The 14,389-nt window shown below is 46.9% G+C and overlaps 1 protein-coding gene across 32 annotated transcripts in view; it reads right to left on the bottom strand.

The window, feature by feature from the left end:
* ANKHD1 (ankyrin repeat and KH domain containing 1) overlaps window positions 1-14,389 on the bottom strand; it is a 122,759-nt gene that overhangs the window by 4,112 nt on the left and 104,258 nt on the right. For 11 of the 32 annotated variants that reach the window (XM_074603993.1, XM_074604000.1, XM_074603997.1 and 8 more), the window contains 6 exons: window positions 12,803-12,952; window positions 10,880-12,495; window positions 5,622-5,816; window positions 4,272-4,526; window positions 2,752-2,927; window positions 262-426 (listed from right to left, as the gene is read on the bottom strand). In XM_074603993.1, coding sequence (XP_074460094.1) covers window positions 262-426; window positions 2,752-2,927; window positions 4,272-4,526; window positions 5,622-5,816; window positions 10,880-12,495; window positions 12,803-12,952 — 2,557 coding nt within the window. The remainder of the gene's footprint in view (window positions 1-261; window positions 427-2,751; window positions 2,928-4,271; window positions 4,527-5,621; window positions 5,817-10,879; window positions 12,496-12,802; window positions 12,953-14,389) is intronic. The other 21 variants (XM_074603999.1, XM_074604010.1, XM_074604029.1 and 18 more) reach the window with 12 other exon arrangements.

Here is a 14,389-nt window from a genome sequence, read left to right on the forward strand (position 1 = left end):
TTACAACGAAGTCGATTACCTGGCTCAGCAGTCTTGAAATGCTGCTCATTTTACCCAAAAGATCTGGTACAGATAGCACCATATGTTTTTTTATAAAGACACACACACGCTGTAAGGGAAAAGTCATGCAAACGGTCTCAACTCCAGTATCAAAGAGCTGAAAAAATATCGCCTACCCAAAAGTGAACAAAAATGAAAAACCAAGCACAACACCATAAAAAGCCCCAGGTAAGCAAAGGTGGGAAGAGGCAGCTACACTACCTGCTGAGCATCAGTACATTCTGTTGAGTTCTGGACAACCTTGATCATGGGATTCCAGGCAGGATCTGGAGTATGGAGACCATTAAAGAGGGGGCCTCCCGGGCCATCTGCCAGCTGAGGGTGCGAGGGTATTAGAGTGCCGCCATACATGGAAATCGGTAGGCCCTGAGGGAACAAGGGAAAGCACCGTCAGTAAAGGCGGCAGCGGTTGTGAAGTACCACGTTACCCAAGACAACAGAGGCAGTTCACATCCATACATAACCTTCACCTCAGCGCTGTGAGGAAACAGGGCATCACTGCACACATCGGCAGAGTGTGGAACAGGGCGACTCTTCAGAGCTTGAGATTCCATTGCCACAGTGTTGGTAGATAAGGGGAGAGCAACCAACGTCATCTACTTGGACTTACGCAAAGCATTTGACACTGTCCCACACGACATCCTGGTCTCTAAATTGGAAAAGCATGGATCTGATGGATGGACCGCCCAGTGGATAAGGAACTGGCTGGATGTCCGCACTCAAAGGGTTGCAGTCAATGGTTCAATGTCCAAGTGGAAACCAGTGGCATTCCTCAGGGGTCAGTACTGGGACCAGTGCTGTTTAACATCTTTCTCAGAGACAGGCACAGTGGGATTGAGTGCACCCTCAGCAAGTTTGCTGATGACACCAAGCTGTCTGGTGCGGTTGACATGCTGGAGGGAAGGGATGCCATTCAGAGGGACCTGGACAGGCTGCAGAGGTGGGCCCATGTGAATCCCAAGAAGTTCAACCAGGCCAAGTGCAAGGTCCTGTACCTGGGTCATGGCAATCCCAGGCACAAACACAGGTTGGGTGGAGAATGGCTTGAAAGCAGCCCTGAGGACAAGGACTTGGGGGAGTTGGTGGATGAGAAGCTCAACGTGAGCAGGCAACGTGCACTTGCAGCCCAGAAAGCCAACCGCACCCTGGGCTGCATCAAAAGAAGCGTGGCCAGCACGGCGAGGGAAGTGATTCTGTCCTTCTACTCTGTTCTGGGGAGACCCCACCTGGAGTACTGCGTCCAGCTCTGGAGTCCTCAGCACAAGAAGGACATGAACCTGTTGGAACGGGTCCAGAGGAAGGCCACGAAGATGATGTGAGGGCTGGAGTCCATCTGCTGTGAGGACAGGCTGAGAGAGTTGGGGGCGTTCAGCCTGGAGAAGAGAAGGCTCCGGGGAGACCTTAGAGCCCCTTCCAGTCCCTAAAGGGGCTCCAGGAAAGCTGGGGAGGGACTCTGGATCAGGGAGTGGAACAGTAGGACGAGGGGGAACGGTTTTACACTGAAAGAGTGTAGATTTAGATGATTTAGATGAGATCCAAGGAAGAAATCCTTTGCTGTGAGGGCAGTGAGCCCCTGGCCCAGGTTGCCCAGAGAAGCTGTGGCTGCCCCATCCCTGGAGGGGTTCAAGGCCAGGTTGGACGGGGCTTGGAGCAACCTGGGCTGGTGGGAGGTGTCCCTGCCCAGGGCAGGGGGTTGGAACGAGATGATCTTTAAGGTCCCTTCTAACCTGAACCATTCTATGTTTCTATTCTGTGATTCTACTCAAGTCAGTTTACCAATTTTCCTGAAATCACACCTTGCCAGTATGCAATGGCCTCTGCACAGTGCTTTCTGATGACCCCATAATGCAAGAGACAGCAGCTGCACAAAGAATCTCAGCGCTCCCTCCTCTCACCTCTGCAGCATGCAACAACCATGGGTATTGCCAGGGGCTGCACTTCAGCAAAGCCCATATAAAGCTTGAGCCTACAAGGCTCTGAGTTGAAGATGCTCTATAAATTACTAACAGCCACCTAGTATTCTTCCAGTTCAGAAAGAACGAGTTCCAGAGCAGCTTTCTGCAACTATGAGATTTCCTTCCTATGTTTGAATGATTGCTGCTCTGCAATTTAGAAGATCCCAAGACCACATGCTACAGCTACTTCTGAAACATACTGCGAGAACGTCTGCTGCTGAGCACATCGTCCTGGACATTCCTCCAGCGGTGGCTGAGCTGGCAATAGCTTGGCTACGTCCGTCTGCCTCTAACTACTTTCCAGAGTTAAGATAGAAGGCACAGACTTAAAAGCAGTCCTCTCATCCTGCTGCTTCCTTAAGAAAGGCATGTAGTACTTCCCAGGCGCGATTTGTACTGGAAGCATTAAGCAAACCTTTAATCAGCCTCAAGAGCTGAGTCAGCCTTATGAAACATTTCCGAGGGACTGGGCCTCTGAGAAAGGAAACACTGGAGAGCGATGGAGGCATTCAGCTACTTGACAAGAGACCACCCACAATGTGCAAATTCTGGTTTTGTTTAAATGCACCGCCAGGTTCTAGTCGGTACCAGGATGAAAGGAGGTTCAGGACTAGGTGCGGCAAGCTGTGGTAGAAGAGGCGCACACACACACACACCGCCTGAACAGGCACAGGAGGAGATATAACAAAAAGTCCTCAGTCATTTTACAGACTAAATACAGCCCTCTGTAACTTACTTTAGAAAAATCCACAAAACTATTTGGCATAGGTTGGTGGAAAATATTCGAGGGAGCCACTATTCCAGAATCATCTCTCTCCATTGGCTGATGCTGAGAAAACGTGCCGGGGTCTGACAGCTGCTGATGCATCGGATGATTTCCCATGACAGGCTGAGACCAACCTGACAAGCCTTCTGGAAAGGAAGAGATTGAAAATGGCTGATGACAATTAATTGAAGACACGCGGGAGTAGATTTCAGCAGCTGCACACACCTGCATACATCCAAAGGCTCCCCGAAAACACACCGCTGCAGAGGTACATTAGGGCTGTGGTCTGAGCAAAGACAGACCTTCCACAAACGTCCCCCTTTCCTATGCAAAGCAGGAAGATACCTGCAGATTTTAGGTATAACCCATCCCAGACAATGCAAACACATAGTCTCACCTGCAGCACCAAGGCCTCTCACAGGGAAGCAGCAGCAGGCAATACTATACAAGGCTGGCCACACACACACCACACACACTTTCTTTCCCTCCAGCTCCCACATCCTCTCACGTAGCACAGGAACGCAGGAAGAAATTACACTTAGGACAGGGCCAAAAACCAGGGGAAGAAGAGAGCCTGGTGAGGCCAGGCAAGTTTGGCATGTACATTCATCTCATCCCCCAGGCAGGCGTGGATGTTATGGGGACTAGCAGTAACTGCAAGTTTCAGGCGTCCCCAGCAGAACAGCTAAGGTCCAATAAACCTCCAAGCACTGTCTGTGAGCACGTAGAAGCTTTTCTTGAAAAAACACAGCAACGCTGAGACACTAATATGGAGGGCTTCATTAAAGAAAAATATAACAAATACAGGACTATTACACATTTGTCTTTAAAGTTACAAATGGGAACACCGTACACCTCAAAATGCTGCAGCTTCTCCTTTCCACAAAAACCTCAAACTATCACAAAACTGAATGTAAAACTCCAAGCTCTTTCGAAGTCATTCTTTTGAAACTGGGGCTGCCTGGAACAGAAGTTACCCCATCACATTCCGGAGCTGTGAGGAGAGCAATGCAAAAATCAGCATCTACAACTACGTGTTTCTGGATGCATTCGCTGTACCACAACTAACGTTTTAAAATGTTAATGGAAAGCAAGCTAGACACTTGGATGGAGGCAGTTGTCCTTTTAGGCCAAGGGTCAGACTTGGAAATGGACCCCCTTAACAGATAAAAGTTGTTTACTTTTTAAATTCCACATAATTCAATAGACTTAATATGGAACTTCTCAACTGATCTCAGGGTTTACAAGCGCACGCTGACAGGTAATGTAGGTTGGGCGAGAACCACTCACACTAGGAGTGAAAACCACACTGCTTCCGTTGATCCACGCTCTCGCACCACTGACACCCGCTTTCCCTTCAGGACGTACTACACCAAAGTCGATTACAGACTGTGGAATTTTACATTCCTCCTCCCAAACTTTCTTTTCAAACGTAGTACTCCCAAAAGGCCCTAGAAGTTTCTTTAGGCTACCCCAGGTAACAGACTTACCAGATACGCTGTTAACTCCAAAGGACCAAATACCGCTATGACCAACAGGAGCGGTGAAGTTGGTTCCTAAGGGCGTAGGAGTGACAGATCCTCCCTGCCGAATTCTAGCAAGCCTTTCTGTCCCGATGGGAGGGGGTACCTTTCGATCTTGATTGGCGTTACCCGTTTTTGGCTGGCCCAAGTTAGAAGGTGCAGAAGTGGCTGAAAGGGGCGAGGATGATCCTGAGGAAACTGATGGAATAGGAGATTCACCTGCTGAAAAGAATATTTCTCTTGCTTAATTACACACAAAGCACAAGCCAGCAAGCATAAATGCTATCCGCTCTATCCCTGCAGTGTTATCTCGAAGCAAACGATAAGAAGGTTTTAAAGGCTTTTTTTTTTTTTGGCAAGCATTCAAGTCTATCACAGAAATTCTGTTTGGAGTTTATTTTAACTCTAAAATCAACATTATAACGCAAACGCCTTCAGCCATCAGAATCATGTGATATTCTCATGACATAGCAGTACAAATTGGTTACAAGAAAGAATAAGAAACATGGAAGAGTTTCAGGAAGAGGTGAAAATATCAGCCAAAATACCATCAATATCTAATAAACAGCCTGGTTTTGGTATCCACCACTTCCAGCAGAAGAGAAATTAGACAGCTTCCCAAAGCCACGTGTGTAGCGTAAGAGCGTAAGTCCCACCAACTTCAGAAGCGTCACTGACTCTTCTTGGGAAATCCAACTTTCTTTGAGCGCCCATTTAAACGTTTTAGTTCTTAAGCTCAGAGTGGCAATGAAGTTGCATGCAGTGACATGGAAAGCCTCTTCCCTTAAAATTCTGAATCAAAGACCCATATTTTCTGTAAAGCTACTTCCATGTTCTTCCCATTAGGAGGAAAACCCACTGTTACCTCAGATGATACTTAAAGATTTTGGAACTTTTTAAGTAACATGAAATAATTCCAGGATCCGAATTAAAAAGGGGGGAAAAAAAAAAAGGCAAGTACAACTTCAAACCATGGCAAACATGACATTTTCACCTAATATTATACTCATACTATTTAGAGGGGAATCTTTAGCTTGGTATAATCACCTCCACTCCCCCACAGCTCATGCCCTCTCCTCTCCGAGCCTACGATGACCGGGGTTTTTTTGCCCAAATATGCCCTTAGTAATGCTACCAGAACTAGTGGCATTTTACATGGGAAAAAAAACCACAAAATAGTACAGCTTGGGATTTGCACGTCATCCTCACAGCTGCTACAAGCAATTGGAAAGCATTTTGTGCATCACTGGGTAATTTCCCCTCATTACAAATCTACTAAAGACAATAGCTATGAATTTATAGTTAACTAAGACAGACCCATGAAGTTCCTACATGAATTTGTTGCGCTTGTCCAAGGATGTGGTGAAAAATGCTGTCTGTTAAAGCTGGGAGTCCCAACAGGCGCTGGCCCTTGAAGGTAAACCCGTGCTCCTTGTATGTTTGCTGAAAAGCCTGTCAAAGGACCTGAAGAAGAAGTTGTAGAGCTGTTGGATGGATCTAGAGAGGGTAAGCCTGAAATAAACATAAATTTGATTAAATATCTCTCTTTGGGAACCTGCTTCAGAGCACCAGAGAGAGCCAGTGCTCCAAATATAATTATAGCATCTCATCACCTTCAGGGGTATCTGCACATGGTAAGTTCATTTTACAGGTGCACGATTCTCCCTTAGAAACCGACAGAAGGCATTTCTGTATGCTCTCTGTTTTGGCCTGAAGTTTTAACAAAAACAGCCATCCCTTTGGTCGCTGAAAAGAAATGATCTTCACAGGGAGGGCAAAGGAGGAAAGCTGGGAGTGGCAAGGATCTTTGATTACTAAAAAGCCACGTAAGTCCAACAGGGCTCTGCAAAAGTCCCAGGGGAATCCGGCACCAGGGAAGCAGTTCGCTGCAGGACGCTTTTTGCCATCCTACACGTATGTTCACACGTAGATCGGTCAGAGCAGGCTGTGTCCAGAGAAGGAGGGCTGACGATGCACAGCACAACGGGGGAGGACGGGGGGGGAGGCGGCTGCTTTCTACAGGGATGTGTGAGAGGAAGGGAGAGGTGAAGAGAAAGTTCAAAGGCCCACAAAAATTATTAGCAAGGGGGAATTACAGTTTTTTAATAAGCCAAAGCTTTTAAGTACTTTTCCGAAATGCTATAAGAGCTCTTTATCACACGTTATTACCTGAAAGCAGAAATGGGCATGGCAACATGTTCACCTGAGGTTTGGGTTTAGTTTCAAGGGCCTATTAAACAAGACTAGTTTCAAAACCATTTAAACATTTCAAAATGACCACAACCAGGACCAGCCTCTATTGCTGCAGAGAAGGGTTGAAGGTTGTACCTACTTACACCACAGCAGTCTGCAAACAGCAGTGGTGACAGGCAATACCTCAGGTCACGGACTAGAGGTGCACCTTTCATCGCCTGGACACGTTCCTGAAAGCCAGGTCTCTTCCCCCCAGTGTCATCAACCAAGTAAACCTGATTTACTGCTTCCATAAGTGCCAGATCCAACCAGCTCACATGGACAGAGATGACCCACTGGATTTGCAGGACATACTTCTTTCTCACTAGCCCTACCCGAAGGGTTAAAAACCAGAAGCCTCCATGACAGACAAGGAGAAATAAATCACCACCACCACCAGAGCACGGGGTGCGCAGACGAGGGAACCTGAATGCGGGAAGAAAGCCTTTCAGGGTTTGTCACAGCACGAAGTGCAAGACTCCACGGCGATGGGGAGGACGCTAATGCCTGTGCGGGCTGCCCGTAAACGTGGTTTGATTGATCCGCCTTCGTCTAGAGCTGCAGCCTGGCCTCCAGCACAGAGCCCAGCCGTAAGCAGACTGCAGCCACGTGCGTCTGCCATGGAGCTACCAATGGAACACTCTTGCTAACCTTCCATCCACAAAAGTCAACTCAAGAGGTATTCTAAAGGCCCCTGTGGTGACCGATTCCATCACACATCAAAAACAAGTTTCCAATTGGCCGACAAACCACTGAAGATCCTGAGTCTCTGCCCCACACAGAAGGGGTAACAGAGCTGCTGCTGCCCATGGAGAACAAGGCAGAAATTATGACAAAAATAGCTCTTCTGCAGAAGAGAGATGCCCAGCCGTGTGTTTTGAAGGCTCAGGATGATGGCTATACAGCTTTCAAAGTGCAATGACTGTACAGTCAGGACCATTTCAGAGCTCCTGTGTATTTTTGGCAGGCTGAAGGAAGCATGACAGCCAGAGATGCACTAATTCAACCGAGTAGTCAGTTTTCAGGTTGTAAAGAACATTTTTTATATTTTGTATTGTCTTGCCTTTCATAAAAGTGGACGAAAAAAACCTTTGCTCAATATTAAAAACGGCTTCTATGAACAATGACTTACAGAATCTTGATTTCAGTCATGAGCTTCCTATTTATATACTTACCAACAAAATCAGGTTTGGTAATACTAAAACCTTTTGCAAAACCATACTCTGCAGTTACTTGAGCCACGAATTCAAACTCTTCATCAGGCTCTGAAAGCTTAACAGCTTTCAAGACCGGTGTATCCACCTCACAAACTCTGCTCAAAATTCAGTTTATCAAAGCCCCCACGCACTTCTGCAGACACTGGTTGCTGCGAGGGCTACCTCCACCTCTACAGAAGCAACGCCTGGGCACTCCACGTCCAACAGGGAGCCCAGCCATTTCAGGCAACTTCACACTCACATGCTGCTTCCTAAACCGGCACATTCCAAGTTCATGATACCTTTTAATGCCAGGTGAACAAGGTCTCAAACCCCTTCTTAAAATTAAGATGTAAGAAGTAGCAAATTCTTTTAGTGACTTCTTTTGGTCATCTCCACAGCCTCCCCAAACGACTTGGCTACACCTGCCCTCAATCTGCAAGCTGCTAGGACAAGAGATCTAAAGACGTAAGTGAGACGAAAGGCCATTTCCAGAACAGATCCACAAGTGGGGAGATCTGCACGTGTCTCTGTGCCTCAAAGGAACCAGTGAATCAGAGAAAATTCAAGCTGCAACTGAGCTTGCCCATGAATAGGAAAAGCAGAGTACCCAAACCCCACCTCAAGGTGACGCTTGTTAAGAAAAGGCTGATTCAGCGCACAATCGAATTACATTAAATCTGCACCAAATCAGCTTAGAGGTGACCACCATGAGGTGTCGATTTGTAGAAAAATCTGCCGCAGCCCAACTGTGCAAGACAGGCCCAAAAGACAAACCTCTGCTCCGTCAGGTGTAGAGTCACAGCTGAGATTAGAGGATGGGTGTCCACCTGCTTTGATGGCCATCACTACTCCCTCTCATCACACAAAAGTGTACTGAATTGCCAGGCCACGCCCAGACTGCTCCTTGCCCACCGCGCTGCTGTTGGCCAAAGCGTAAGCCAGCAGTGACTGGCCCTTCCCACTCCCTTCTCAAAATCTCATGAAACCTGCCACCGAACCCTACGGAGACAGCCAAGGTAGTCCCAGTTCATCCCATCTCGGAGGCAGAGCTGAGCAGAAAGGTCTGTTCCCTTGGGAAGAGCCAGTGAATGGGATGGGAGGACAGACCACAGGACCACACTTACGCTCCAAGGGAAGGCATCAGAGAGGTCCTCAACCTACCGTCCCTGCTCCTTTCCTCGCTATCACATCTTCCAAACAATCCCTTCTCCCCAGACTCCCCCTAAATCCCCCTCCTCCTGTGTGACAGACAATTTAGATTCTGAAACCAAGGCGATCAAAAACAGTATTAATGCCATCAGATGAATCAACTAAGGACCTGACTAACCAGTCACCTCCTGCCAGGCAGAATTTTAGTGGCACATCTACCTATTTGCAGTTTTTCTTCATTCTGCAATATCCTAATCAAATTCCAGCTCAAAAAAAACCGTGTCCTATCCAAATGTTTTTGTGCTCCAGTCGAGAAGAACTTCACGCTCATCTCCCCAAAGTCACCTGCACGAGCTCTCCTTGGGTATTTATCTAACCTTCCTAACACAGGGAAGAAACAGATTTACACTACTTTTTAAATACTTACAGTCATTTAAGGATATATAAAGGACCAAGAAATCTTTCCCAATGACAAACAGATGACCTTAGCATAAAGGAACAGCAAAATTTTTTTCTGCTATGGGAAGTCCCGGTCAGCCGTCCTTGTATAACGCAGGATGCGATCATCAGAAAAATCAGCAGACCCCATTTGCCATAAGCTTCCTTCCCCAGGGCTTATTCCAGCAACAGCCAACTCCCAGTTTAGAGCAGTACAGAGAAAAAGCTGAGCCAACATCAAGCGCTTCTGGGGTCTGCTGAGGAGGGTCTGGCAATTCTTTTATTAGCAGCCTATCTGACAAACAAGGTCCAGGTACTTTACCTTCCACAGCCTTAGTTACATTCTGGTTCTGCTTACTGTGCACTAGACGTGGCACAGGAGCTCTAGGTAGTCACTCGCTTCGCAGAGCTTTGCAGCCCAAATTAAACTAGTAAGAAAACTACAGTCATAGCAAACATCCCAGTTTTGTGGTTAAAGCTAGTCGGAGAAGTGTTTCGGTGTTCAGAAGTCCTGCACATCTGTAAATCAACCGAGAGGAATGGGAATGCTGAAAATCTTCTTTCCTCACCACCACGTCTTCTGAACGCCCCCTTCTCCTTTAGTCTAAAAGTCTTGACTTTTAGACTTGACTTTTCTTGACTTGACTAGACTACTTGACTTTTCCCAATCCAGCATTCAAGTCCTGAAGCGTTTGCCCAAATATCCAACATACACTCTGGGGATAACGACAACTCCAAAGCAGGGCTCTCTAGCTACCCAGCTTCAAGGCACCATAAAGCCATTATGGCAAGACTGAAGGGGAGAACAGAGTGGCACGGACTAGATCTCTTCCAGACAAACTGGTGCAGCCAGTTGCCTGCAACATAGTTTGAACACTAAGATGATAATAACCCTTTAGGCAGAGCACAGCAAGGGCAGGGAGCTCACTGTGAGCGTTCCGAAGCCTTTTCAAGTACATGCCGATATCCCTGAACTGCTATACTTAACAGCAGAGGGACAGTAACTTCCTAATAAAACACACCATGCAGCAGCACACCGATTTCCCAAAGCACAACATAAGCTTATTAAAATCCCAGAGCCGTATCAAGAGACAAAAAGCAGAGAGTTTACCCCTTAACTGAGTCAAGCTGGAGTCTCAGATAAAAAACTGAACAACTGCATGCAGTCACTCCTGCAGTGGAACCTGACAAGAGTCCTGGCCCCGCTGTTTCAGGTTCGGTATCATCCAACCCTATGTTCTATTCCAACCCAAATGCTAAAACCGATGCCGCCCTGAACTCTACAAACAGGTGGAAACAACATTCCTGTGTCTTACAGAGGACAAGCAATGCAACGTCTGTAACGCTCCCAACACCTAACATCCTAGAAAAGCTGAAGAAAAGTGGAAAAAAATCATCATCAACATTTTAAAGAGCACTTGGAAAAAACAGGCTATCCTCATTACATTCGTATTCTCTAACTGACATTTGTAAACTATGTCTCAGTCAGTTTGAGATGATCCAAAGTGTAATGGTTGGAGACAGAATTCTATCCAGTGCATGATCTTAATGACTTACCTACAGGACTAGTCGAAACCCGTTGGGAAGGTGGCCTGAAACCAGGAGCCTTGGAATTGTCAGGATGCACGTTTTCCACGTGTCCTAGCACAGAGTTATTCAGAAAGGTAGACTGAACAGTGAAAGATGGGTCAGCGGCTGCTCGGGTAGAGAGTGGACAGTCTCCCCATCCTTGGTTAGCTGGCACCTGGTTGCTATCAAAAAGACTACTAAAGTGATTGAAGAGCGTTGCTGGCCCAAAGGTAGGAGGCAATGATTTGCTTGCTGGGTTAATGTGCATCTGAGAACCGTTCATAACGTTCATGGCTGACGAAAGCTGCACTGCAGCAGGTGGACCTTGGGAAGGTGTTAAAGGAACTTGATTCGTAACAAAAATGGACTGAGGATCTTGATGGAGGTTTGCATTTGGTACCACTGAATAGAAAGAACCTCTGGACTGCATCCTGTGAGTGACTCGAGGTGCTGGTACAGCTACTTGAGGTAAGTTACTGTTGTCCTGATTATCTGCAACAACCGACCTGGGTGATGCTAAGCTTAAAGGAGCAGTTTCTGAGCTGGATGAAAAAGGCATTGACATGGAAGGATTGATCTCTGACATCCTGGATGGCAGTACTTCATCTTGGACATTATTTAGCGGTGCAGGGCTGCTTGACGGGCGAGTTTCGGTGACTCCCGAGTTGCTGCTAGCCGTCATACTGCAACTACTTGCAACCGAAGATGGCGCGCATGCACTTGCAGCGGGCTGGTCTGCTGTTGACACCTTCTCTTTGGGTGCTGAGACAGCTGAGAAGGAGTCCGCTTTAAGTGCGGAATGCTGTGTTTGTGGAGCATTAGATGGCAGAAACGCTGTGGGCACTTGCCCGTTGTTGTGGGGGGCAGAGGAAGCTGAAGGCAGAGTGCTACAGGTGCTCGTCACAGTTGAGATTGCCGTTGCTGCAGCACTCGTCTTGGGAACGCAGGCGAACAGCTGCTTTCTGACCGAAGAGGGAGTCCGACTGGTGGTTGCACACAGCGGTTGGGTGGAAGCAGCTACAGAAGAGACAGTAATGGGACAAGTAGAAGTAGCTAATCCAGGAGACTCCGTCTGTAAAATATTTCCATTCTGACTACCTACACGACTTGAACTATTATGCTTTGGAGAGCTGTTTGTGCTGCCAGGGTTAACTGGTCTCACTGGGAATGGTCCCCAAGTGTTTGGTGAAGGTGAAAAAGTTCCTCCAAATTGGGCCATAGGTAAGCGAGGGTGCCGGATCTGTTGCATAGTTTGGGCAGCCAGCAAGGCAAAATGAGGGTGAGAATAAGCTAGAGGAAGAGACACCGGAAAAGACGAGCGGACATTCGCTGGGACATTCTTGTTTAATTTGTTAGTAGGCTGGAAAGTAGATAGTGTTGATGACTGCGATGTGACTAGGGGCGGTGCTCCGAGAGGAAAGGAGTTCTTGTTTGAAGCAGTCGCAGTGCTGACTCCAGATGAGAAGTTTGAATGGATTGATTTGGTGCTCGAAGCAGGTGTTCTTATATGAGTTTTAGGAATCAAGTCTTCCAGTTCCTTGGCAGGATCTTGAATAAGGGCATTGATGAGTTGCACTGCGTATCGCGTTGACTCGGTACCACCCCTAGATTAAATACAAACATATTTATCTTTTGCGAAAGGAAACCCAACTTTGTGCAACATTCCGTAGCCTCAATTTTATACTGATCTGCAAGTCTATTGCGTATTTACTCCAATTATTTATTTCCTGACTTTTGCATATCTTAAGGACTGTCTTTGAAGAAGTAGAGCTTCAGCCTATCTTGGCAGCAGTAATTTATGTTCCATTCTAGTAACAAGATGCTAAACATGTCCTGTCTTAAAAAGCAAACAAACTTCTTAATAAATGACATTGTGGACTAACCCAAGACTTTAATTTCTAGATACTGTACCTTATAGTGATCATTCTCTCTCCATTCTTATCTTTTTGCTTATCAACGTCAATGTGGGCACCAGTGACATCCTGGATTGCTGTGATGTTGCACCCACCTCTTCCCATTATTCTAGATACAACAGAAGCTGGGACAGACAACTTCTTTGACCTATATCACAAAGATCACAAAACCATGAAATGTATTCAAACTTTACAGGCATACAAAAATCCCTTGCTGTCTGATCGGTGGCTGAAGCAATATTCCTAAATTTCAGGGCAGCAAGTGGTTTTCTGCTGATATTTTCTTCACCCATTGGAGCCTCTCCAAAACTTCTCCACTCAAAATTACCTGTCATCCTCAGCACCTGAGGAGGATTCTCCAGAAGCATTTATTCACCACTGTTGTAACACAGACGTACGTGCCTCACACTGCTTCAGAAACACTTTTGGATTTTATCTTATCTTACCTTCAAAGCGAGACAAACCCTTAGCTTATCAACCTAAATTTACATCAATAGCGCTGCTTCAAGTATAAAAGCCCATGACCTATCGTCTACAGCAAGGGTTTATAGCAAGGAGAAGATGGTTTTCCAACGTCTTCTCAGTGATCCGCTCTGGAACACCACTTACATTCACAGCCCTTTCTCAGACCTTGAGATCTGATTGGTGGCACTACACCACGGTGGACGGCAGATGGTTAAACTGTGCCGTTCTGTGCTTTAAGGAGCCGCTGGAAGCCACCGTGAAGGCAGCACAGATTTTCACAAGCAGGCTCACTGTCAGGCCACAACACTGTCACCCATGTGTTTAGCAAATTAAGTCAGTTTAGGATTTTCCTAGTTCACATGGTATCAGTGGGTCGGTGCAGGCACACAGTACTGAGAACTCTTTGAACACGAGCTATGATTGCATCCAGACCCCAGCCAAGGTCTCTCTGCGCCACCACTGTTCCTAGACTTTAAAGGCTGGACCTCTGGAGCCCGTACACCACTTTCAAGCTTGCCAGTGATGTGCAATAGTTCAACACTGAACAATCAGAGGGTGTTCAAAGTGGTTTCCGAAACCACTGTGCTCACAGTGCAGGCATCTCTGAACGCTGTACGGATCACCACCGCCCCCTGAAGAGGCTGCCAGCTTCACCTAGCTATTCCGCTCTTGGAAACTCTTAAGTAACTTGGATCCTCAGGAAATTGTTTCTCACTTAATAGGACTTAAAGGAAACCCATTTTATTTTAAACACATCCAAATACAGGGGAATGTTCTACATTATCCCTTCATCATGCCAAGGTGTTTTTTCTTTCCCCCTTTTTTGCCAGGAGAGCATGCTACAACCCTCCCTGTCCCCAGAAACCAGCTCCTCAGAACACACACCCATATCTCCTCCCAGGGCTGTTTCATGCTTTGGACTTTCTTCCCTCCTCCACCGCCCCAGGGCTCCTCTCTCCAGCTAGACATCCCAGTCACTCCCTCTCCAAACCAGAGCTTCCTTCCTCACCTAACTTTCAAGATATGCCCACATTAGGCACAAGGCTCCCTTGTGCCATTAGGCACCTTGGTCTGTTTCTACCTCAGTCCACTAGGAACCCCACACCACCACCCACGGAGA

Source organism: Larus michahellis, chromosome 11 (assembly GCF_964199755.1).
Source record: "Larus michahellis chromosome 11, bLarMic1.1, whole genome shotgun sequence".
NCBI lineage: Eukaryota > Metazoa > Chordata > Aves > Charadriiformes > Laridae > Larus > Larus michahellis.